This window comes from Formica exsecta, unplaced genomic scaffold, assembly GCF_003651465.1.
Source record: "Formica exsecta isolate Colony F162 unplaced genomic scaffold, ASM365146v1 scaffold443, whole genome shotgun sequence".
NCBI lineage: Eukaryota > Metazoa > Arthropoda > Insecta > Hymenoptera > Formicidae > Formica > Formica exsecta.
In genome coordinates, this window is record NW_021851667.1 from 755,592 (window position 1) to 780,415 (window position 24,824).

The 24,824-nt window shown below is 36.5% G+C and overlaps 3 protein-coding genes and 1 long non-coding RNA gene across 7 annotated transcripts; 1 reads left to right on the forward strand and 3 right to left on the reverse strand.

Annotated features, from left to right (window-relative positions):
- Positions 1–334: 334 nt before the first annotated feature.
- Positions 335–13,451, reverse strand: LOC115240650. Of its 4 annotated transcripts, XM_029815930.1 has the most exons (15): positions 13,048–13,451; positions 12,401–12,952; positions 11,016–12,041; positions 10,426–10,577; positions 9,437–9,721; positions 8,927–9,083; positions 6,260–6,660; positions 5,552–5,868; positions 5,169–5,404; positions 4,886–5,059; positions 3,754–4,300; positions 3,601–3,680; positions 3,354–3,433; positions 2,860–3,112; positions 335–2,740 (listed from the first exon to the last, which is right to left on the reverse strand). In XM_029815930.1, exons 3-15 carry the CDS (start codon positions 12,031–12,033, stop codon positions 648–650), a joined length of 5,793 nt encoding a protein of 1,930 aa, XP_029671790.1. In that variant the 5' UTR covers positions 12,034–12,041; positions 12,401–12,952; positions 13,048–13,451; the 3' UTR covers positions 335–647. The 4 variants fall into 4 exon arrangements, with proteins under 4 accessions (XP_029671790.1, XP_029671792.1, XP_029671789.1 ...); XM_029815932.1 differs by lacking the exon at positions 12,401–12,952 and having other exon boundaries at positions 13,103–13,410; XM_029815929.1 differs by having other exon boundaries at positions 12,401–13,410.
- A 983-nt stretch (positions 13,452–14,434) lies between these two features.
- Positions 14,435–17,004, reverse strand: LOC115240652 (synaptic vesicle 2-related protein-like). Its single transcript, XM_029815934.1, has 7 exons — positions 16,763–17,004; positions 16,004–16,242; positions 15,543–15,706; positions 15,196–15,437; positions 14,818–14,977; positions 14,575–14,690; positions 14,435–14,510 (listed from the first exon to the last, which is right to left on the reverse strand). The coding sequence occupies exons 1-7, from the start codon at positions 16,971–16,973 to the stop codon at positions 14,452–14,454; spliced, it is 1,191 nt and encodes a 396-aa protein (XP_029671794.1). The 5' UTR covers positions 16,974–17,004; the 3' UTR covers positions 14,435–14,451.
- On the forward strand, positions 16,147–18,678 carry LOC115240653. The gene is made up of 2 exons (XR_003884794.1): positions 16,147–16,268; positions 16,839–18,678. It is a non-coding gene; the product is annotated as an uncharacterized LOC115240653 (long non-coding RNA).
- On the reverse strand, positions 18,549–23,125 carry LOC115240651 (peroxiredoxin 1). The gene is made up of 4 exons (XM_029815933.1): positions 22,976–23,125; positions 19,975–20,119; positions 19,153–19,461; positions 18,549–18,905 (listed from the first exon to the last, which is right to left on the reverse strand). Exons 2-4 carry the CDS (start codon positions 20,100–20,102, stop codon positions 18,761–18,763), a joined length of 582 nt encoding a protein of 193 aa, XP_029671793.1. The 5' UTR covers positions 20,103–20,119; positions 22,976–23,125; the 3' UTR covers positions 18,549–18,760.
- Positions 23,126–24,824: the final 1,699 nt, after the last annotated feature.

The window sequence follows — 24,824 nt, forward strand, 5'->3', positions numbered from 1 at the left end:
TCGCCCCGGGGACATTAATCCCGTTTAATCAAACACCGGCCGGACTCGTAACCGTCCGTCATTGTGTTTGCCATTCGTTGCGCGCGGGGACACGGTGTTTGCGCGAGTAATTGTTAAAAAAAAAAAAGAAAGAAAGCACGACTTAGAGTAATCTATCTCGAAGTCGCGTTTCTTTCAAAGGTACGAATCTGCTCACGAGTTTCTCATGACAAATCCTGCATGAGATTCGCATTTACATGGATGAGAAGTTGTAAAATTACATTAATTTTTTTTTTAAATTGCTTTTTATTCTAATTCTACGTGATTTTGTCATAATGAATTGTGTTATGAATATAAAAATCGTGTCATATTATTTATTAATGTATTATTTATTAACGAGTCTGAAAGCGTAGTTTGCGAGAAATTGTTTACTTTCAATGCTTATATATTTATTATTAGTGCTTTTAGATTTTTGTTAATTAATAAATTAACTAAAACATCGACATCCGATCGGTAAAAATGAGAAAAAATTTGTCTGTTACTCAAGATTACCTTCTCGTTGCTGCAAGACTAAAACAAATTTAAGAAATAAATTTAACAAATTTACAGATACATCCATAAATATTACGTAAGCAATATAGTGATTAAAACTTTGCTTATATATTATTTTAAGAAGACTCATCTGAATGATCATCGTCCTTATCTTTATCTTTTATAACCGTATCCTTCTCAGATTCATGTTCGTTGTTCCCTCGATTTTCGGATACGCCACTCAAGTCGATCAACAAACTCTGCCTACATAACGTCGAGATTGTGCTCATTCCGCCACCGTCGACGTTCCTGGTGCGAATCAGCCGCGATAGTCTCAGCTTGCTGACGATCTTCGCCAGCGGTCCGGAGGAGTCGCGACGCTTCGCGATCGTCCTCGGCAAGGACTCGCATCCGCGATCGGTCGTAACCAGTCGGCCGAATGTATTAGGATCTACGTTGATCATACCGGCGCTAGCCGATTTCACGAGCGATTCCGATCGGACACCGGCATCGATCGCGAGATCTTTCTCCTGGCACGCATCGACTCTGTCCCCGCTCAAAGAGGCGATTTCGTCTTGCGCGATCAACGATGCCATTTCCGCTTGACTTCCCGCGTTTTGTGTCTCTTCGGATTCCGCAGTAATCATTGTAATCTCATTCGCCTTCGACGTTTCAGTCGATATCTGAGTGGATGTCACCGTTGGACGTCTCCAAGAATCCGCAGCTTCTGTCGACTCCATCATGGAGCGACAGAAAGGACCACCTCGACGCGACAGGAAGCTCTCCTTGGCACGACGTATCCTAGAGGAACGTGATTCCGGATCGCTGATTATGAGAGATTCCGTAACCGTCGCTCGACCCTCCCTTCTCGCCGCAGCATCCGAAAGTATTCTAAGCTTGTGCATCAAGTCGGATGATACCGCGTCACATTTCGCATGACTTTCATCCTGCTGCCTCTCTTCGTCCTCTTTTTGACGGAATTCGATCTCTCCTTGCTTCCGTTTGTCTTGCTTTTGACTGAATCTTTCTTCGTCGCTTTGCTTTCCTTCAAAATTCACTTGATTACACTTGACTTTACTGCGTTCCTCATCGTTCTGCGTTTGACTGCATCGAGCCTGCTCGATCGACGTTATTCTTGATCGATCAAAAATTCGTGCAGAAGTCGTCCCAAACAAACACATGTTTATCGGCGCAGTCAAAAACTTTGTGTCCGAGTGATTAATTTTTTTCTGTTTTACATCAATTGGTGACAGCGATTTTTCCTCGGTTAGCCGATCGTTGATTTTTTTATTATTCACGCTATTTTCTTCGCGGGGCAAATTTTTATGCTGTATCGTGACTACATCTTCCGTTTTGCTTCCTGAGCTCCTTCTGGACTCATTGTCAGTTTCAAAGGGAATCTCGCTGTCCTTGGAAGTGGAGCGTAGAGGCCACGGTAAAGACAAGGATACGCGCAATAAAGCGTCCTGTCGACACAGTTTGGGCGACGCCGATCTCGATTTGCTTTTGGATTTCGACGAACGTTGAAGCCGACCCTCGATGGAGCCGTCGCTCTCCTTTCTCGAAGATGCCCGGTCCTCCGAGCGGCGGAACGGGCTGAATATCATACGTTTGGTCTTGATAAAAACGTTCCTGGAGGAAGAACCGTCCTTCTTGATACAATCAGTCTGGTTGTCGCGAATCGTGATCCTCGTAGACGGATCGCGATTGCTCGATCGATTCCCGATGACTTCATCCGGACGATCCACGCTTGCGAAGCGATTTCCGATTCTCTCTGTACTCTTCATTCCGTTCTCCGCGCTCACCGTGGGAACGATTATTTTGTTCAATGTCTCCTCGTTGATTAGAATTTTCTCCAAACAGCGCCCTTCGCTATCTCTGGAGACGGTTATCGGTACAGTCCGAACGGTCGAATTAATTAAGAGGCTTTTCGGAGTTTCCGAAAGATTAGATTTTTCCATTGCTGTTAACTTTGACGACAAAAGACTTTCTCTTACGCAGTTATTTCTGTTGTCGTAAGAGGAACCGCGTACTTCTTCCTGACAATCGACCGGTTCGTACAAGTGATTGTTCGTTGTATCGCCGCACGTGTCTGTTTTAAATGTGAGAATTTCGTAATGTCGATCGACATCGATCTGCAGCTCGGGAGAACTGCAATTCTCATAATGTGTTGAAGTCTCGTTTTCAATATTAAGATTGCGGCAGGATTCCGACATATCTTTATTATCGTCTGTCAAAAAGAATTATTATAATGAGATGTTTGTGTAAGAAAAGAAAAATATAAAGCAAATAGGTAAACAATAAAGATATAAGTTAAGATTAGAAAAGAATAAAAAAAAAACATCTTACCTAAATTTGATTTCGATAATTTCGATAAAGTTTCCGTGGAATCGTGGCGATCTGATATCGGTTTTATATCGGTCAATTGATAAGTGCAAAAATCTGTGCTGAGAATTATTTTTTCTTTTTTGATCTCTTGGTCGTTCTTGTCATCTTGAAGGTCCTCTGTGTCGCTCATCTGCCCATTATTCGATGACTCGTCTGCTAAATCCTCGATCTTTCCCGTTTCGTTCATCTCCTTGGTCCACGTGCGCGGCGAGTCCTGGTTGTACCGACAGGACGCTAATTTCAATTGCGCTATGATAAAACTTACTTTTCCATAAAGTTTGAGCTTCAACAAATTTCGAGCATCTCGCAAATTTTAACGATTGCTAAAGAGTATTTTTTGTAAACAACTTATTCCTTTTTTCATTACACGTTCATGCTTTGAAAAATATTAAAACTAGATAAATGACAACGATGAAATTAATACGTTAAAGCAAGATTAAATTATCTAAATGTACCATTAATTCTTCCGCATTCCAGGTCGTCGATGTAGTTTCCAAATTATTCGCAAAGTACGCAGATTCGGGGTTGTCATTTTCTAAAACAAGACAACGAAAAATAAAGAAAAAGTAAAAAAATCACGATTTACAAGATATTATAAAAATTAAAAAAAAAAAGGAAATAACTCTGGCAATGAAATATTTAATCTAGTATCTAAAAAAAGATTTTTTGATATATTTAAGATATATTTGAGAAATGTCTTACCGAAAGAAGGCTCTTGTTTCTTCGTATCGTTTTTACTCTCGTAGATCGGTATAAGAGACAATTCAAGTGCAATCGAGTCTCTGAAAATATATCATTGATTCTACATAATCGTGAAAAAAAGCGATAACTTTTTGGAGAAATAATTTGACTTACCTATTCGCTTCGTCGCACGATTCGTCCCAAGTATTTCGATTCCATTCAATCGATTGGTCGGATTTTACAGAGTCGTCAAAATCTGGGATCGAACAGCGTGTTTTCTCGGTCCGGTCTGTGGATCCTTGATTCTCTTTGTTGTCTCCCTCGCACGGTCGCTCCCAGCTCGGTTTATCTTCATCCAAAAATGTCGCTCTCTTGCGCCAGTCCTCGGATAACGAATAGCGTTTCGAACTCGGACTGTTCTCGCTTGAGCGAGTTTCCGGACCGATCCACTTTCTCCATGGTTTGCCATTTTCATCATCTTCAGCCTCGACCAAAAACACCGGTGACGGCTCGTGGCTGGATGTGACTGTACCGAGAGGGACGGCGATGCTGGTGGTTTCGCTAGCCGCGACGGAGTACACTGGCGTCTGATGGGGTTGTACCCCGGTCAAAGGACTGGCGGTCTCCTCGATAACGTCCTCGATGTCGACGATCATCGCCTCCGGCTCGGAATCCTCAACAGCAATGTCTTCCGAGGGGTCCTTCATCCCCTGCGAATTATCTGTAACAAAGACAATAAATTTTTATTATTATTCACTTATTGATGCATAATATCTTTTTTTGGCAAAGTGTAAATGAATATAAATTAATTACAAATATAGTGTGTTGTGGACATATATAATAAAATAATCTAAAAAATTACAAAATTATAGCATTTGTATAAAAATACAAATACTAAATAATAATAGCAAGAAACATTGCGAATTTGAAATTAAGAAAGATTTAACAAAGTGTTTAAATTTATGCAAAGAAAAAATTAATATTATCACTTAAAGTATATTAAAAATTATTAATTATATAAATAAATTGTTTATTAAATTATTTAATAAATAAATTATTAGTAATTAATGAAGAATTATGTTATAATAAAGAGTAATCATAATTTTGACGAAACGTGAATAAAAGTATAAAACGTAATAAACTAAGATGTAAATAAAAGTAAAATAAATTATGAAATCAGATAAGAAAAATAGCCAGAGATATATAGTTATGTCTAAAAATAGAATTGCAACATATACAACTGTTGAGCGTGTTGAAATGTTAAAGGTATATTTCGAAAAAATCATTCGTAAAATAGTATATTTACTAGAAACTGGTAAACTGTTTATTCGAGTGTCATCTTCGAGCTTGTCTGTAGAGATTAAAGATTGGAGACTCGTGGATCGACGCACTGTGAACGATTCGTCGCGAAGACTGCCTTCGAAGACACTGCCGTCAGACTTGGATCTTTTTAGGGTCCAGCGGAATGCACGATTCTTTCCTACGATTTGTGTAATTGTGACATTGTATAATAACAATAAATCCTAATAAATATTATTCTGTTTTAGAAAATACCGAGAAGAATTTCTGAAGAAATTATTTAATCTTACCCGTCGTATTTGGTGACTCTGTCAACCTAGCTCCGTCCAAATTTTGCGTGAACGGCGTATAACCTGGGCCCAACAGACGGAACGTGGAGGATCTGGGTGATATTCCGCGATACTTCTCCCAATCGTATAATTTCCTTGTGAATTCTCGGGATATGCCCTCGAAACGGTAAGATCCGACGGATGTGCGAATCAACACTTCGTTGCCACAATTTACGCCTCGAGACATAGCCATGAATCTTTGTGTGAATCAATTAAAAAGCTTAATAATTAACAGTTTCCACACACACTATTCTCTATTCGTTTTTATTATTTTTTTATATTTAAAAAAAATATTGCATTTAAAAAATATTCAGTCATTATTCACACAATTTAAATTTCTATACCTCGAGTCGCCGTCAAAGCAATCATTCAGTTGTCTCGCGTCGCTCTCACGACGTTCTTTCCTGATCTTTTGTCCAAATAGCAACAGCAGCTTTTCTAAAGCGAGAAATTCTGTTTCGTCGATGGTATCGAATGTGACACGATTCGTAGGCGATTTCGGTGTCTCGCTGCTTCGACACGCGGCCTCGCTCATCCTCCTCCACGCCTCCATCCGCTTAATGAAATCCTCGCAGAGATGCTGTTTTCCATCGCTGCCAAAACTCCCCGCGCTACCGATACTCGCGCAGCTTCCGCGCGAACCGATTGAGTTTTGATTTTTCTATCGTGTAAAAAATGTTGAAGAAACATTCAGAGAGAAATATTGCGAATCGGAATTAAGATAGTTGTTGGAAAAAAGGCATACATTTTTTTTTCATTTGTGCTTATGTCTCTTTTTCTTGATTTCGTTTCGATTGTGATACGACAGATTCTTTGATCATTTAAATTTTTAGTTGTAAAGATTCTCGAAAGATCTATCAAATAATTAAAAAGCTGTTATAATTATGACAAAAAGATCATTTTTATATTTAAGTAATAAGTCGTTTTATATACATATATCTCTTTTGAAAGACAATCTTCTGTGGACAGTATCGTTTTTTCCCGCAGCCTTGTCTTTCATTATATCTCGAGGTACTCATAATTTTACGCGATTGCTCGCAAGATCAACATACATTATAAAACCTGAGTTCGGGTTTTGATGAGGAGGAGCGCCAGAGTTGCCAGTCAGTCAACCGTCGACGATTGACGCGTTGCTGCTCGATGGCCGCACCGGATCGTCGGCCCTTCCTCGTTCGCTTCCAATCCTGTAGCTTCTTCCGGAACTCGGGCGCCAGCCGTTCCTCGTTCAACGGCAGACCATCACGAGCATTTCGCGCGCTCTTCAGGCGCTCCCACTCGACCAGCTTCCGGTGGAACTCGGGACCGAACTTCTCCCGCAATGCCTGATAATCCCTGCGCGTTTCCCGCTCCCGACAGTGGTTATTATTGTTGTTGTTGTAGTTGCTGCTGATACCTGTAACGGTTTTACCGAGATCCTCGACGCTTTCGCTACAGCTGCGAGCTCGGCGCGTATCTGCGTTTGTAATAAAGACATTTAACGTAGCAATGAGAAGCACGAAATAATGAGAATGCAAAAGAGATAAAGGAAAATAAAGAAAAGCGTTTGCCCGATAAACTCATGAATTATGTATTAACAAAAATCTCTATATCTTCGAGAATCTTATTATTTTTGCAATAAATAATATTAGAATATTATAAAGTATGCGCTATACGTGTGCCATTTATTTTCTTACGCTATATATTATTTAATAAACCGCAATTAAAAAATTCTAAATATTTAAAAGAAGAAAAATCTTCTGACTCGAAATGCGATCTTTCGATGTGTCTTTTGTTTGTTGATTCTTTTTATCTCGTCTTAATTAGCAACATGTGACATACATGTAAGTTTCATTCGGCATGTTGCCGCAAAATTTTCAAGTAGGACGCCAAATTCTAAACAACATCGCGAAAAATTCATTGTCCGCTTTTCGCTTCAGTAAGAAAATATTAAAAGATGACAAGTTTATTAATCGGTTGGAAAGCGAAAATCATCTAACCCTCGTACAATATCAAAAGAAGCTTAAGCAATGTCCTAAGCCATCGTTTGCACAATTATGCTGTAAAAAGTTATTCTCCAAACCTAAACTTAAGAAAGTAAATTACGAATTATTTAATTTACATTTCTTTTTACTAGACGTTTTTAAATTTTTTAGTAAAATTATATAGATAAATTAAATGCATATTGAGCATTTCATTCATATCATATTGTACTATGTATAAAATCCTCAATGATTTATATCTGATTATTTGTTGAAAAAATTCAATCAATATCTTAAATTACCGAAATTTAAGAGATATGGAGGTAATAATAGATATTTAATTATTAAAATTATAATTATAGTAATTTGGTACAAAGTTTTAAAAAAAAATAGAATCTTTTAAAAATCAATTCGAAATATATAATACATGATGGCTTATTTTTTCATTTTAATGTAATTTCATAATGAATGTAATAATAAATTTTAGTGCGACGTAACAACAGCCAGCGATGATTATTTGAAGGCGCGACAATCGTTAAAGTCACGTATTGAAAGTTTAGTGAAATTCATGGAGAACGAATCGCGATCAATCGCGAGCGATGTGGAGAGTAGTTTGAAGAGCAGCAAAGCCGCTCGTGCGATTCAAATGGAGACGTTTTTCAAGGCAACTTCGGGAAAACTCGACGAACTGACCAGATTAGACGTCTCGTATGGCAGCTGGATGCGAAAGGAGACGTTGCTGCTCAACGACGAGATAAGGCGATCTTTCGACGCTTTAGAACGAGCAATCGCTCCAAATGCGAAACGCATAATGTACATGCTAAAGAATCTGCGGAACGACGTGTCCCTGTGCAACGAATGTGCACAGAGGAATCTCGTCGCGTGCCGCAAGCACAATGTTCCTTCCAATCTCACGGAATGCGCGAAAAAACAGTTGGACGAAGCGACAAAAAAGCTCGATCAAATGAACGAAGAAGTATATCACAAGCTCGAAGAAATCATGAAATTTCGCGATACAGTCATGAAGGCACACGAGATGACAGCACAGGAAGTGATAGAAGTGAACCGTAAGAAAGCTGCCGAATTGGTAAAATACTTGGATAGATGCATCGTTCAACTGAAGAGGTCAAACAAGTAACGAGAAAGATATGAAACTGGACAACAAAAATCATAAATGATTTAGTTGAAGAAACTCGAGAAATATAATCGTGAAAATTGAAAATTGTAAGAGAAAAAGTGGCAAACGATTTTAAGATTGGAATAATTCAAAACTCTCTTCCTCAGATTCATTGTTCCGTATGTTTACCTCTATTTTGAAAATAGATGTACGAGAGAACTATTTTATTCATCTTCGTATGTGTGTGTGTGTCTTTAGATATGTGTATATAGTATTTATTTAAAGTATTCTATATAAAGATTTATATAATCAAGATTTTTTTTTAGAATAAAAGAGTTTGTTATGATGTAATAAAATCTATTAAAATCTATTAAAATCTATTAAAATCAGGACCCCGAATCCATATATATATATATTAAAGATGCAAAACTTTTACTGATTCTTGATAAAATGTTTAATTAAAATAGAAAGAATATAATATAGTAATGTACATATTTTTCTGCGATTGATATAATAAGCTTTTTTATGCTAGGAGATCTTTTTGTATTACTATAATGTTTTATTTTATTAGTATATAGTTTACAATATATATATATATATATATTAGAGGCGACATTTTAGGAAGCTTCACATTAAACTCTCACCATCGTTCGTGAATGATTGCGCCGCGACCATTCTGACCGGGCTCGGTGGAACGCTGAAGGTGGCATTTGTCAGAAAAGCACGTCTGACCTTGTTCCATTTCGAATCTTGTCGCTGTATCTTTGGCGCTTGCGTTACCGCTTCCTCGATCGTCGAATGCTGGAACCAAACATTATCTGTATGCGCGAGGCGAAGTTATGTGCAATGTAATCATTTGGCAAGAGGAAAGGCATCTTTGCGGAATTTAGAATGCCCTGTCTTATTTACAGCGCATTCTTCGTAGACGAAATACGGCGTGTCTCATTCAAGTTCCGTGGTGACGTATCTTGAAAGACGTTAAGGACAAAGAAAAGAAACTTCACTTTTATTTTTAATGAGCATTATTGTGAAATTGGCTTCCCCCAAGCGTGACGATCGGATCTATATTTAAGGATGACGGCAACAGTATTGAAAATGCATTGTCGTTCAATATACTCGAACATTAGACACATGCCAAACGCCACTTGTCCAACCTGTCTAAATTCCTGTTTAAATTCCCTCGGACTCGATGTATCCTGGCGCATCTTGGGATGTTGCGGCGAACTTCCACCGGAATCCTGCGTGCTCGAGGGAAGAGGAGATATCGATTCTGGGGAGGATAAGCTTCTGATTTCCTCCTCGTTCGACGGTATCGTGATCGTTAGAATCGGCGTCGGTCTCTTTGGTGGTACTTCCGAATCCCTCCCGCCTCCGCTTGCAGCGTGCATCGTTGCATCCGCATCCGATATAATGCGAATTAGCGGTTTACTACGATTTACCTATCGTTAAGAATAAGCAAAAGAATTAATTTTGTGTAATAATAAGCAAAATTAAAAAATCTTCCCCCCTCCACTTCACAATTATTATAATAATAAATAATTATTATTAAATGCATGTAATATACGCCAAAGGAGAGAAGAATTTCCATGACATGAAAGAAGAGAGAACGGAATATATCATAACGCTAACGTAAGATTTTTAAAGCGCATCACGTTATTTTAACTACGTTAGAGAAAACGATTTCTTTGTTCTCGTTTAAAGAGACTGAAATAATTAATAACAACGAGACACCTCTCAGTGTTACAAATGCAATTTTAACAGGACACAGCCAAAGGATTGTCCCAAAAAGACTCGAGTTTCAGAATGGGACAACGTCCGTTAATGGACACGCTCGCTATGCGTTGATCAAAGAAATTCAACGGGCGCGGCCGTGCGCGGCACGCACGCGTTGCCGTGGATATTTTTAAGTCGGCACTTGTGTATATGTGTGTTGCGAGAAAGGAATTTCGCGGAGGGTTCTTATCGATGTTGCTCTTATAACGCGAACGGTTGCTAGACGCAATGAAGCAGAGTTGACCGAAAATATAGAATAAAGTTTACACATTTGCGAAGAAAAATTATGTTTTTAAATCTTAACGTACACGCATCATATGTTTAAATCACACATGCTCTCTTTCCCGTCTTGATATAAAACAGATGTTACCTCACTCGGAGATTCTACGGAACCGGCACTCTCTGTTATAAGAGTATCGCGATCAAGTGATCGAGCCGGACGATCTAGATCGTCCTTCTTTCTGTCATCTTTCACTAGTGGCAATTGTCGATCCGGGTAGTTTACAATATTTTTGCGCGAATCTAGAAAAATATATAATAATCAAAGTATATAACTTTCTGTTATAGACACATGGATAATTATGAATTTTTTATATAAGATTATAAAAGATACAGAGTATATTGTATTATTAAACTATATCAAATTTTTTAATTGTTATAATTAAATTTTAAACAGATTCATATTTATAAAAATTAAAAAATTTTTTTTCAATATTAAGAATATCTTGCTAATTTTTTGTTAAACAAACATTTATTAATAACTATATTATCAAAAAAATCAAAATTTATCAATTCACAATTCCAGTGTTTAATTTGCAGTTATCCTGAATGCTCAATATTAAATAATTGCGTAATTAGTTTTGTCTTGAAATTTTGATCTTGAGACAAATTGTCATCAAATTAATAAATGTATAATATGCAATATAAAAAGACATTAAAAAACTAAAGATATATTCTCACCATCAAACACTTCCTCGTTGGACGACGACGCAGATGATACTCTGCCGATCGGCGTGGACGGGCTGGAGACTTCGCTGGTACAGGACGACAGCGTCGGTCCGGCGTTCCAATTTCCGACGGTGATCGCGTCCGGGATCCTCAGATACCTCGTCGTCGGCGTGGACGATTCCGCGATATCCGCGAGATCGTTGGTGCACGCGCGTTCCCATTTGAAGGCCGCCTTCACCCTGGTCCATTTGCTTACTTTCGGGCCGCCGTTACGACTCGCATTTCTCACGAATGTGCCTCGTTTATCTCCCGCCTCGGCCGCCCGCTCGACCAGGTTCGAGGCGAGATTCTGCTCGGCCAGCGCGAGCGATCGGCTTCGCTGTCTCGACGACGAGGGCGATCGCACGCTCAAACGTTCGCGTCTCGGCGTCGACGTGGCGTCCCGACAATTCGACAGCATAGCGTCTAACAGCGACTCCGCGAAACCGGTGTCTTCGTCAGTGAAATCGCGGAGCAGTTCCTCCTCATTGTTCGTCAATGCAATCTCCAGCCGGCGATCAGCGTTTCTCTGCACCTTGGCGCGCTCCAGTCCTCGCACGCGCCGGAAGAACTTGGAGCTGCGATCACGCAGATCCAAGATCTGCTCTGTCAACGCGCACAGCCGGTCCAGGTGCTCGAACGCCTCCTCGGTGAAGGAGGCCGCGTCGCCCCCCATCGCCGAAGTTCTCAAATTCGGTGTGGTATCGTAGTCGAACGAATGGCCTTCGAACGGTGAGGCGCCGAGCTCGCTGAGATAAGTCGCGAGATCCTCTTCTTCCTCCTCGGGACCGCGAGACGTCACTCCCGTGCGATCCCGCGCGATCGGCAGACACTGTGGATCCGGGGGCGGGGTCGGAAGTCGAGTATCCTCGGGCTTGTCCTTGACCTTGACAGCTCCTCTTTGATCTCGCGAGCGGCTCGGCCTGTCGAGCTTCCTCTCGACTTCGGGCGCGCCGAATTCCTCGGCCGACCGGAAATTATCCTCCGCCATTGAATAGTCTGGATGAAGAGATGCGAAGTCTAAATTATTGTATACGGAACGTAACGACTAATATTTTTTCAACAGATGATAATTATGAAAATTTAATGATGTTGTCACATCCTCACATGCACGCTATAATGCGGTTGTGGTATTCATAAAAAATGTGTGACTTGCATCAGTTTTTTCCTGCGTTTTTATATTTTCCTAAGTTTTCCTATTTTTATTTTTTTCATATTTTTTTCTTGATACAAGGTAAAAAGGAAATCGTATATGGAATTTTGATATTGATTTATCTATCTTGTTAGTGATCAAAGACTTTCTTCACTTCATTAAGCCATGCGTATTAAATATTTTTGAATAAAAACGAAAATTTTACACTGTAAAATTTCTTCTTATGCCACTAGTGCTGGTTTCGTTTACTCTAGTTTATTCAAAGAGGTCTGAATATCTTTGTTCGATAATAATTGCCTCTTGTCGGATTTGTTTGTAGACGCTTCGATAGATGCAAATGCAATCTAGAAATTGATGGCGCAAGCAAAGTGTTGCTTCATTTCATAAACATTCGATCGTATAAATATTATGAAAAGGAAACGCGCGTTTCAAATGCGTTTCTCCGCACTTTAGCTTCTTGCTGCAAGAGCTAGAAAAGAGCGTACAAAGGAATCTTAATCTTCTGCTTCATTTATTTGCGAGACCATAAAAATTTTCATCATGATTGCACTTTTACGCTTTTATTAGTCTTTATACGATCGCTCCATTACTTTTTCCATTATTTATTCATTCATGTAGTTTGTTTTCATATCGCTGTCGTATAAAATTAATTGTATTAATTCGCCTGTTTATGTGCTCATTTATAAGAATCACAACTTTCTTCTGCTTTTGGAGAGCACTTTCTTTGTTATGATCCACTCAAATTTCTTTCATCTCGCTTTATCCAGATATGAAAGAAAAAATGTTTATTTTAATTGTTTCCACTCTTTAATTCTTACTAAATAAAAATTTATTTAGTCACAGAATATATACCTTTCTTTCAATGCAAGCTTAAATCTAATACTTTCCATCACATCTATTCACGTACATCAACATTACTAGAAGAGACTATTTTTCTTGACACAGAGCGCTTCTCCAAGTCGATCACAATTATATTCACCAAAACGATTTTAATTTATTTTTATATTCGATTGCCGCTTTTGAAATAAAATGCAGTAAAATTTTTATTCTCGATACGATCGATCGAGATTTATTCTCAAGAGATTTGGCCTCGAACGAAGCGAGATGTGAATCCGTTCGTGTGACCTCGCGAGGTCGCTTCTTCGCGACGAAAGCGAGAAAAGCTGGTCGGACACCGCGCGTTTCGAGACTTCGGCGATAGTGCGCGATTATTTTCGGTGACGAGCATTCGCCGTTAGTATCCACGATGAATACACAACGGCGTATATGTGTGTATGTGTGCATGCATATATGCGCGAGATGCAGAGGCGCGTCGCGACGCCGTCGAGGCGAGAGTCGGGCATGCGCGACTGTTCGCTCGTCCACGTCGAGCTTTCTTCCTGTTCCCGTCTCGAAAATAGATGGAAAGGCGGCGGGAAGACGCGTCCGTTCGGCCCTTATTTATAAGCGTCGCGGAATGACGCTACCGATCATAAAGCTCGTCATGCTACTTTCGCCGTTATGATATTTTTACGATGCAGAAACCTACATAGTTGGAAAATTTGACTTAAATTTAACATATATCGCATGTCCCAAACGGCCCACACAAATTTTTGTGTTAATTTAACATAATATGGATAAAATTTTTTAAATGGTGACATCAGTACTATATTAATATTTCAACACAAAATAAATTCAAACTTTATAGTAATTTGAAAGAAATTTTGTGTAAAATCAACATATTTTTAATGATAAAATAACTTGGAAAAGAAAGTTATTGACGGCCTCATTCTCACTTATAAAATAAAAGCAACATTTTTTTTCTGTAAATTTTAACAGATAAATCTTGTTACTAATAATACGGAACATATTTATTGTGTAAAATTAAAAATATGTGCACATTGTGTTGTTTTAAAAACTTAACATTTGGGTTCAATTAACACAACAGCAATATGTTAAATAATTAAATTAACACACAAATATGTTAAATATTTAACAAAAAAATTTTAACCAGCATATTTTTCAACAAAAAAAATATAAATTTTCTTGTCAAAAAACTGTGTAGCAATCGCAGAAAAATACATCTTAGAGAATGCATATTTATCACAAGAGTGACAGAATAGCAAATTTTTTTTTTTTATCTATACATAATACGACAGAATATTAAATGAATACTTAGGAAAAGAAAATGCACGCTTAAAATAAAATTTTATTCATGAAAAATACAATGGAAATAAATCGTCATATATATATAATATATGTCTTTGGAAGTTTGACTTATTCCTTCATCGGTAATCTGGTTAAATCCGGCACTGGTAGCATTACCGCGGCCGCACCTGCGAGATATTTAATACTCAGCGATGATTAATCAAACAGATAAAATAATCGTTTTTTTCGTACCTATTAAGATAACAGACGCGACGATTATACTTAGCAGGCAAGTCGTCCTTAGGAAGAGTTGCGTCGCGAAAAGCGCCAAATGTGGAAGCACTCTCATCAGACCCATCGCCGTGCCTCTGAAATACCAACGTCGGAAATTACGAGTTTATACGTCGCGTTCGCAGATACTTGATTTACGAAAATGCGTCTGATGATCTAAGATTAGCCAGACGTGTGCTGACTGTTCCGTTTTGTACGATCTACCTCAGAGCGGTGGGATAATTCTCCAGCAGCAAAACCGACGTCGTTGTGCGCCCGATAGCGTAAGCGGCCAGAAAAATCGACGACAGAATTACACGAATTGTGTGAAACAGCCGGAAAATAAGTATGAGCGAGACCACACCACCCACCAATCCTGAAGATACTATAAAAATAATTAGAAAAAGATTCTTTTACAAATATAATCTTTTAAAGAGTTTAGAATATCATAAATATATAGTTAAGTTAATTTTAATATCCTAGAAAATAGAAGAAAAAAGTTAAAAAAATTGTTTTAAATAAGGGGGATGTAGAATTTTCTCTTTAAAACATTTAATGATCTCGTAGAATAAAGAGAAAAAAAGGCTGTTCTTAGGTACTCACTTAAATACGGTCTTCTGCCAATGGCATCAATTCCGATAACGAGCAACATTTCTCCCAGCATGTAGCCCAGCGATACCAGCAACAGCAGCCCGAAACGAGCCTCGTTCACTTCGTCGCAACTTCGCAAAAAACCTAATGCCAGGTTCTGGACACGGACGTTACACGTGTCGTTTCCACTCACGACATGGTCTCTTTCCATTTCCTGGAGCACGTGCGTATTCCACAGAGCGAGCCAAGCGAATCTTAAACATCGTCCTCATGATTCTCTTCGCAATCACGCGAGAACAATAGTCGGAGTGATGCGAGAGATGCGAGAAAGCTTTACGGAGGAAAACATCCTTTATTACCCGGGAAAGTGTAGAAGACACGCTAGTATCCCGCACAGTGTCACGCACTTATACGGAGGCTTGTGTATTCTGTGAATGCGTTCCCAAGTTTTCGTAAAGTACTTTGAAATACTGTCATCTTCGGTATCGTCGTCTGGGCGTACGCAGCCTTCTAGATTCCTGATCTAAATCAAAAACACAAAAAATTTTCATTATTTTTTTTTAATCAGCTACAAATATTATTTTTCCATGGCTATTTATTAATCTCGGATCATCAAGTTTTACCTCGTATTTGCTATTCATGCGTTCTTTTCATCTCTTTTTACGTAAAGCAAAACATATATTTTTTTTCAAATATACTTTTGAATCGATTCGATATTTTGTATCACGGATCTTTTAGAACTCATGAATAGCGGACAAAGATTTGAACGGGTAAGGAAAGAACGAGATCTCCTCGACGGAGTCGCGTTGGATCGCCGTACCGGGTAGGTATCGGCGTGTTTCGAATTATTGATGGCGTACATCTGTCGGAGCACCGCAAGCGCTTGCGTCGGACGTCGATGGTACAGCAAGTGTCGAGGACTCAGCGGAAGGAGACCAGAGGTGCAAGCGATCATCAGGCTCGGCATACCGCAGAGAGCGGCGAGGACTCGCCAGGAACTCGTACGGAATTGCTTGCCTAGCATGCGTATAACGGACGGCATCAAGGACCAGGAAACACCTTTTCAAATTGTTCATCAAGCAAACGTAAATATCAGTTTACGTAAAAAAAAAAAAAAATTAAAAATTTATTAAGTATCTTTTCCTTAGCGTTAATTCTTGTAAAGCTATAGTTTTCGCACATATTGAACACATTAGGATCTTTGAATAACTCTAATTAGAAAATAGAATTAAACATAGATTAATTGATCGCCCTTGCTTTTATAATAATTGGCTTATACATGAAATCTTTCTAATACTTCGAATTGTATAAAGTTATATAGATTTTTAAATAGAATTTTAAAGTTGCAAAAAAAATAAGAGCCATTTATAAACGTGTAATTTATAAAAGTATGGAAAGTACATTTCATGAATCTGACATTCTTTGAAATTTTGATTAAAAAATTAAAGATAAAATTTTGATATTAAAAATACTTAATGACAAAATCGTGAATTGTATATAATTAAATCGAAGAACATATTAATAAAAAAATGAAGCATTTTTTTGCAAAATCAGACAAGATATACACACATTCGGTTACCTAAAGCTGATAGGTAGCCGACTATCCAGAACATGTCGATTATTGCTAAACAAGTTCCTCTCTTTCTCATCGGTAGGCATTCGATCAGATATACTCTGAGGACGATATTGTTACCGGCCACTCTACGAACATCAATTATATGTCGGATGATGACGCAATTACTTATACCCACACGTGTGTGAATTAGATGAATGCGTAGTTTCAATGTCATATAACATCGAATACATAATCTGTACTTTTGCGTATTGCCTTCGTAGTATGTCCGCTTTTTCAGATAATATCACAATTGCAAAACAGATATATCTTTTCTTAACAAAATATTTAAAAGTTATTTCTTGTAACAAAAGATGATAAACAAATGTAAAATAATATTAGATGTAATAAAAAAGAAGTAGCTTAAGAAATATTCTCTAAACGTCTCACAATTTTATTGATGTCGCATTTTATCAGATTGTATCAATCGTTTTTGTTATGTGCGATACGACAGATAGAAAAACTTACCCTAGTCCCAACATGAATACTGATAAGTATATCAAAAAATTAGTTTGCGCGAAGGCTAGAGTAGTCGAGGCGCAAAACACGATGCCCATAGTAACCGAGATTGATTTTTTACGACCGACAAGGTCCGATATAGATCCAAACAGGAAAGCACCTATTGCCATCCCTAAGCGATAAATGCGTAATAAATTAAAATAATGCATTGCATGCAACAAACTATATACGCTTACAATAAATACGCTTTAATCTATCTTTGTGAGATATATAAATTCTGCATACATGCGAGATATTATCTTTTACGATATATTCTGTAAATATTTCTCATTTTGTATATTGTAGGTGTATACGAATATAAAATTTAATAGAATAATTTATAATTCAATTAGTACTTAATATTTCAATGTTCAGTAAGATAATATATTAATATTTTTTGTTAGAAGTATATACCGAAACTGGAGGTAGCGACAGGCATGATGGCCTGATCTCTATTAAGCTTTAGATCACATTCTATTAGCGGTACTACAATCGGTACAGTCAAAGAAGTGCTCGCTTCTGCAAACGATACCAAGCCGCATAATGCGACGACGAAGTAATGCCAAACACCCCATCCTGTATTAAATTTATTAAATTTAAGATGCATAATCGTATTTATAGATATTTTCATAAATTAAGAACTTTGCTCTTTTAAAATTATTTGAAATTGATATATTAATTGTCATATTGATGTTTTTGTTATGATATAATAGTGATAATTCTTCTTTCTTAGAAGAATGTATATAATTTTGCCAAATTTCGTTCCTTACCTGTTTCAGCTATTGCAGTTTCGCAATCGTCACTCATGACGTGAAAGAATAGTGATGATTTTATCACAAATGAAAAAATAATTCACCGGAAAATAGGTTATTAAGTAAATATTGAGAACAAAGTTAAGTTTGTCCTACGATTTGTTTGCTCGAGAAACATTCACAAAAATCTTTAGGCTAAAATATTAGTTATAGTGTAAAGATAAAAAAGAAGAGAAATACTGATAATTACAACTGCTAATACACATTAAAAATAAGATGACATTTCTAATATTTGAACTTCGCACAGACTCAATGATATCGTTTTGATCGTTCGATATTGAAATTTTTGCTAAGCTCGTTGTCAGATGTTTTCTAATCGCATCGATATTCATTATCACAGCTGATTTATATCGCTAAATACGTGTACTTTTGCACATATATCATTATCAGATAATTCGTCATTCATAATGTTATGCGAAATGGTGAAATAGTTTTAAAATATGTAGAAAATAAACCCATTTATTAAACTAGAAATGAATATTTCAATGTGTGCTATTTCGACAATATATACCTAGTTATACTAAGTAAAAACGGAAGTGTAGACGCTTCAAATTGCAAAATTACGCGGCGAAAGAGTATAAAACGCACACACATAAGTATATTTAACAGGATGTATGAAGAAATATTGTATGATATTTTATTGTCCGCTGATATTTTATTGATCCTTGAAGTATTCCTTTGAGCCAACGACGTCAGGCTTCATGGCCTTCTTGCCGGGTTTCCAGCCGGCCGGGCAAACTTCGCCATACTTGTCAGTGTATTGGAACGCTTGAACCAAGCGTAGAGTTTCGTCCACGGATCTGCAATTAGTAACGCGATAAGATTATTGTTAGTACTATTGGTAATACAATCGCATTCAATGTTATCAAAAGTCACGCAATCATTAAATAGATTAGTGCATTTAATTCTTTTTAGCGCGTTAAATAAAAATGCAAAACTTGCTGGATTTCTAAGTCTCTCTTGAGAACCTATATTATATGACATTATTGTGACGCAAAGTAAGCTTTTGTATATTTATTTATGTTAATAATCGAGCAAGAGCTTCACCTTCCGACAGGTAAATCGTTCACAGTGATTTGACGCAAAATCTGCTTATCATCGATGATGAAAAGGCCACGGAATGGAATTCCCGTATCCTCGTCGAGTACGCCGTAATCGCGGGCGATCTTGCTGCTCTTGTCCGCCAACAGAGGAATGTTCATTTCGCCGAGACCACCTTGTTTGCGTGGCGTATTCACCCATGCGAGATGGCTAAAGTGAGAATCGGTGGATGCGGCGATCACCTCACAGTTGATATCGTTGAATTCTTTCACGCGGTCGGAGAAAGCAATAATCTCGGTCGGGCATACGAAAGTGCTGTGGTCAAATAATTATATCGTAAATTATAGCTCGCGATAGTCAATCTGATATTGTGTAACTAAATAATGTATTGTGTAACTGACTATCTGTTATACAAAATCTTTAAGATAAGTTAACAATATGTGCTTTTAAGACTTTATTTCTTGTAAATCTTTTAAAATTCACACACATACACAAATGATATTTCTTTATTAAAAATCTCTCAATCATCAGCTAATTGGAATCAATGTAATATAGCATATTGATTTTTTAAATGTTTATGATTATTATTATGGTTATAATCACTATAATAGAATGCAGTTTTAAAATATATATCTGTTTTTATAAACATAAATCTTTTAGAATGCACAATGTATCTCTTTTAAATGTCTTTCAGTTAATAGTTAAATATACTTGGATTAAATACTAACACAATAAGTACACAATACAATATGACTTCTTGTATAGCAGTCGAGAATTATATAATTTTTTTACGGCTACAAAAATACAATCATAATATATAATACTTACAAGTCTAATGGGTAGAAGAAGAGCACAACATATTTGCCCTTGTAGTCAGAGAGGCTAATATCCTTGAATTGTCCTTTTACAACAGCGGTATTGGAGAAAGGAGGTGCTGGTTTCTGTATCTGAGGCATGGCTGCTGTTTGGCTTACTATAATTAGAAAAATACAAATAAATTTTACAGGTCTATGAATTTTATAGTATATATAACACCCAATCATAATTATCTATGTATTTTCAAAAATTATTAATTGAAAATAAATTATTAAATAAAATAATCTATAAGTTTCACGACGAATCCGTACATTTGCGCATATATTTTCACGCGATAATGTAAATCCGATGGTATTACGGAGTTATACACAAAATTTGAATATGAATAACATCTTTGTAGTCTGTTTCTGCCAAGCGATATTGAACGTGGAATATTTGCAGGTTTCTGTAAGATAAGTTTTTCTGTGAAAACTATAGCGAAAATATCATGTTCTCTCTGTCAATGGAAAACATATAACGGTTACACAATTCGTAATCGGCAGTGTTAAATCAGCACTTAGCACGAGTAGGTTCGCATATAATAAGCATTCGATCAAGAACCGTTTAAACTAAATATTTATTCAGCGATAACTTATGTAAAGATCTTCACGCCTGTTTGTTGTATTGGTATTTACCATATATTACTAAGTCCGCACACATCACATGCTCACCGTAATCTTCGTTGATGACAAGTCAATAAATGTAAAATATCGATTGTGATATGGAACGAATGGAACATAAATAATAATTCGAGCGAAAAAATTTAATGACGCACGAAAATGACTGAGAGAATTATGTAGTTGTATATTTGGAGTTAACTCTTAAAGATCACATATGAGTCATTTTAAACCTATCAATATTTTAACAATAGAATATCTTAAAAGCCTTAATCGATAAAAAAAATGTTCAAAATTTATTTTTTATTGTACTTGATCATTTTCTGTATATGATGGAATGTATATAAATTTTTGTAGATTTTTTCAAGCCCTTTGAGACAGCTAAAATTGCGACAAGACATTGTGACCCATATGTGACAAGGAACAGAACAAAAAAATGTGAGACTTACAAGGATTAATAGTTATCAAATTCACAATATGTAAAAACCAATTTCGATAAAGAGAGAATCATCTCTAAATCTCTCTCGAGGGAACTTTAGGAATTATTAACACATTTTTACTTTAATATTTCATATATCAATATATTCAAAATCAGTAATATATTTAATGCGCCAATTTTAATTAAAATTTATATCCTATTTCGCGTAATTAGTGACAAAAATTAATAGGGTTTAATAATTTAAATTTCAAGAATACTTAAATAATGCATTTTATATTGTAAATTGGATTCGATTTTTCTCACGGGAGAATAGCGAGATGAATAAAGAAAAGCAAGGGGATCAATTGGACCAGGAGACCAGGTGGAGCTTCAGATTATATAACGGTCAAAAGAACTATAGGAGGCGAAAGGTGTTTCGAATAAAAAAAAAAAAGATCTTGGTAAAGGAGAGCGTCAGATACAAAGAAATCTCGTACGAGGAAAACCTTTGCCTGTACTGAGAGAAGTCTCACAGGAATAATCTCACAAACGACCTCGCATTTAAACGAAGCCGTTTCCTTTGTTATATACCAAGCTCGTAATAACTGCATTTAACTAACTGCAAAACAAGTACTTTTGCATTCTTTCCTTTTCACTTAAAAAAAGAAAAAGAAAATGACGTTTAACTTTTATTAATATTTGAGCGAACATTATATGACTAATCATATTTACTACGAAAACACCTTTCAAATTCTATATGTGTTTACGATAGCTGATTTATGTCTTTATGTCCTTGTTAGGACTCTTATTAGATTTCGATTCAATCAAACGACGATATAGCACACGGATATTTTCAAAGAATAACAAGGGAAGACAAGATATGGCTATGCTCGTAATTATTGTTCGATAATTCGTTCGACATTATCTCATGGAGATGCGCATAAATACATATGCGATGTGAGTAACTGATTAATAAATCTTTGTGTACTAAACGAGTTAACATCATCGTTCATCGTATTGCGTTGATTCACGCAATGAGTCGAACACGGAACTTCATCTCGACAGAGTTCGAAATAATTTTTGGGTCAATGTGTATATATCTCACTGTCTCTCTTTCTACAATTGTTTCGTAATATTTAATATATTATATATGATAATATTTAATAGAAAAAATACATTAATAAAAATTTTCAGAAAGTGATTCTGTCAAAAAAGATCTTACATATACAATAATGATTGAATTAAATAAAATGTGTCTATGCTAAACGTTAACAAAAATTAGGCTCTATATATAGTGCTACGATTATACTTCTTTCCAGTTCTCTTTTCAAATATTTTATATAAAATATACGAGATACAATTATGCAATTTATTTACGCATTTTTTGTGACTATTTAAATTTCGTTGCAGAAAAGATTGCTGTTTTCCTCATTATTATTTCTGTAAGTTCCATATTATTATAGATGAGGAAATATAATCGCGCGACGATTTCTTGAACTCGATTAGTACGACCCGCACGATTTGAGGTTTGTTAGTCATCGAACATAATACGCGATTCACGCCGTATGTTCTCGAATTTTCTGTATTTCCCTCTCTCTCTCTCTCTCTCTCTCTCTCTCCCTCTCGGATCGACCTCCATTCTTGCGAAATAGAGCAAAGGGAATCGCGAAATATTGTGCTGTTCGCACGCAAGCGAAACTTCCGAATTATATAATTCATTTTTACGGATCTTCTTGTATATTGCCACGTAATATATCGTGCGTAATTTCGTCAAGGCGTCGTCTGATAAAGTCGCGCCGCCAGTTTCGGAGAGCAAAAAACGTACAATTAAAGTAGAGCGATCTTTCCGGCGCGTCATTTGTTCGTGCAAATGCAATAATTCCGATTGTGAATTACCGAAAAGTTGCGGACGTTTGAGAAACGAGCGAATAAGAATTACCTCGGTTAGCTTCCTCGCAAAAGATCCTGGTCTACCGTGGGCGAGAGACGACAATGACTGAGATAGCAACGGGAAGCGGGTAGGGAACTAACCGGTGACCGGTTTTCGTGGCGAGAGGCGAAATCTTCTTTTGATATCGACCGCTATATATATATAATAGTAGACGAAGTTGAACGGCATCGGGATCGTCGCGACATCTAGCGGCTGTCGATCAGCGTTACGCCGCGTGTCAGCTAGAAGCTGGATCTCTAGGGAATTGTGACAACAACTGTTTCCTGCATTGGTAGAAATATAAGAACAGCGGCTGCGGTCGAAAAGACGCTAGAAATGCTTCGAAGCGTTTGATTGACCAATCAGGGCAAAGAGAGTAAAGATTTCTTTATTCTAATTGGTTAATGCAATGCTTCGAAGCATCTCTAGCATCTTCTCGACCGCAGCCAGAGAGATGCTTGTGAGGGGTCACGCCGCCGTTTTTCATAAGACACTTTTTCTAGCTGGTATAGTAGCGTCAACTAGATCCATTTTAGAACCGACGGAACTACATGGCCAGATTCACTTTTTGGTGCCATAGTAAAACGGTCGATTGGTGTACGTCCGTGCTAGACCCATATAATTGTGGATCAAAATTGCGAAGAAATATTATGGATTTATTAATGTTTTGTTAGCCGTGCGTGATGTTTTGCCATTCTAGTATATATTACGGACAGCGATAATAAGTTATTATAATGAAATGACATTAAAAAACGCGACATTATTCGGATAAATTTTAATTAGATATCAATTTAAAAATTAGATAAAATATTTTTTTCCTCATCTAAGTAAAAATTATCCGAATTATATCGTGTTTTTGATGTCAGTTTAATTAAAAATGTCATTAATACATTAAAATTATTTCCAAAAAATCATTTTCTAAAATAAAACAAATGTTTCAGTTTTTATTATATATGATTTTTAAATATTATAAATAAATTATTATAGATAAGTAAAGATCTCCGATGTTATCGAAAGCAAGAACGAGAACAAGTAAAGAGCAAACGAAATGACGTATCGTCAAAGAATTTCGAAGTCTCTTATATGTGAGGGGCTTATTCCTTTACATAAGTATAGTATTTCACGAGTATATATTATATGTGTCATATTACCATAGAAACATCTAAGTAAAAATTATCCGAATTATATCGTGTTTTTGATGTCAGTTTAATTAAAAATGTCATTAATACATTAAAATTATTTCCAAAAAATCATTTTCTAAAATAAAACAAATGTTTCAGTTTTTATTATATATGATTTTTAAATATTATAAATAAATTATTATAGATAAGTAAAGATCTCCGATGTTATCGAAAGCAAGAACGAGAACAAGTAAAGAGCAAACGAAATGACGTATCGTCAAAGAATTTCGAAGTCTCTTATATGTGAGGGGCTTATTCCTTTACATAAGTATAGTATTTCACGAGTATATATTATATGTGTCATATTACCATAGAAAATAAAATGTTTATATTATGCCTGTTTAAAAATAATATTAATAAATTAATATTTTTTTTGTGATTAAACTGATACCAAACACGACATAAACCGGATAATTTTTAGTTAAATATGTGATCAAAATTTTTATTATTAGTTTAATTAAAAATTATCTGATTTCTGTTGCGTTTGATGTCATTTTAGTAGCAAAAATCTCATTAATCCATTAAAATTATTCTCAAACCGATTAACAATAGATACACTTTGCTTAACACTATTTTCGCTATAAGAACAAGATTCTTCGCCCTCATTTATTCACCAAACGCTTCGGAGCAGAAAATAGTGTCTAACGGAGTGCATTTATTGAATATATAAAAACTTT

What these genes read in the sequence shown, in the direction of transcription:
- LOC115240652 (XM_029815934.1), bottom strand. Translation starts at nt 16,973, where the DNA reads ATGACATTGAAACTACGCATTCATCTAATTCACACACGTGTGGGTATA. An exon ending in CGGCTACCTATCAGCTTTAG is followed by an intron (nt 16,243 to 16,762) that starts GTAACCGAATGT and finishes CAATTTGAAAAG; the next exon opens with GTGTTTCCTGGTCCTTGATG. An exon ending in TGTCTTCTACACTTTCCCGG is followed by an intron (nt 15,438 to 15,542) that starts GTAATAAAGGAT and finishes ACGATGTTTAAG; the next exon opens with ATTCGCTTGGCTCGCTCTGT.
- LOC115240650 (XM_029815930.1), bottom strand. Translation starts at nt 12,033, where the DNA reads ATGGCGGAGGATAATTTCCGGTCGGCCGAGGAATTCGGCGCGCCCGAA. An exon ending in CCGAACTCAGGTTTTATAAT is followed by an intron (nt 5,869 to 6,259) that starts GTATGTTGATCT and finishes TTTACACGATAG; the next exon opens with AAAAATCAAAACTCAATCGG. An exon ending in GGAATGCGGAAGAATTAATG is followed by an intron (nt 3,113 to 3,353) that starts GTACATTTAGAT and finishes CGGTACAACCAG; the next exon opens with GACTCGCCGCGCACGTGGAC.
- LOC115240651 (XM_029815933.1), bottom strand. Translation starts at nt 20,102, where the DNA reads ATGCCTCAGATACAGAAACCAGCACCTCCTTTCTCCAATACCGCTGTT. An exon ending in TTCTTCTACCCATTAGACTT is followed by an intron (nt 19,462 to 19,974) that starts GTAAGTATTATA and finishes ATTTGACCACAG; the next exon opens with CACTTTCGTATGCCCGACCG. An exon ending in AACGATTTACCTGTCGGAAG is followed by an intron (nt 18,906 to 19,152) that starts GTGAAGCTCTTG and finishes TACTAATTGCAG; the next exon opens with ATCCGTGGACGAAACTCTAC.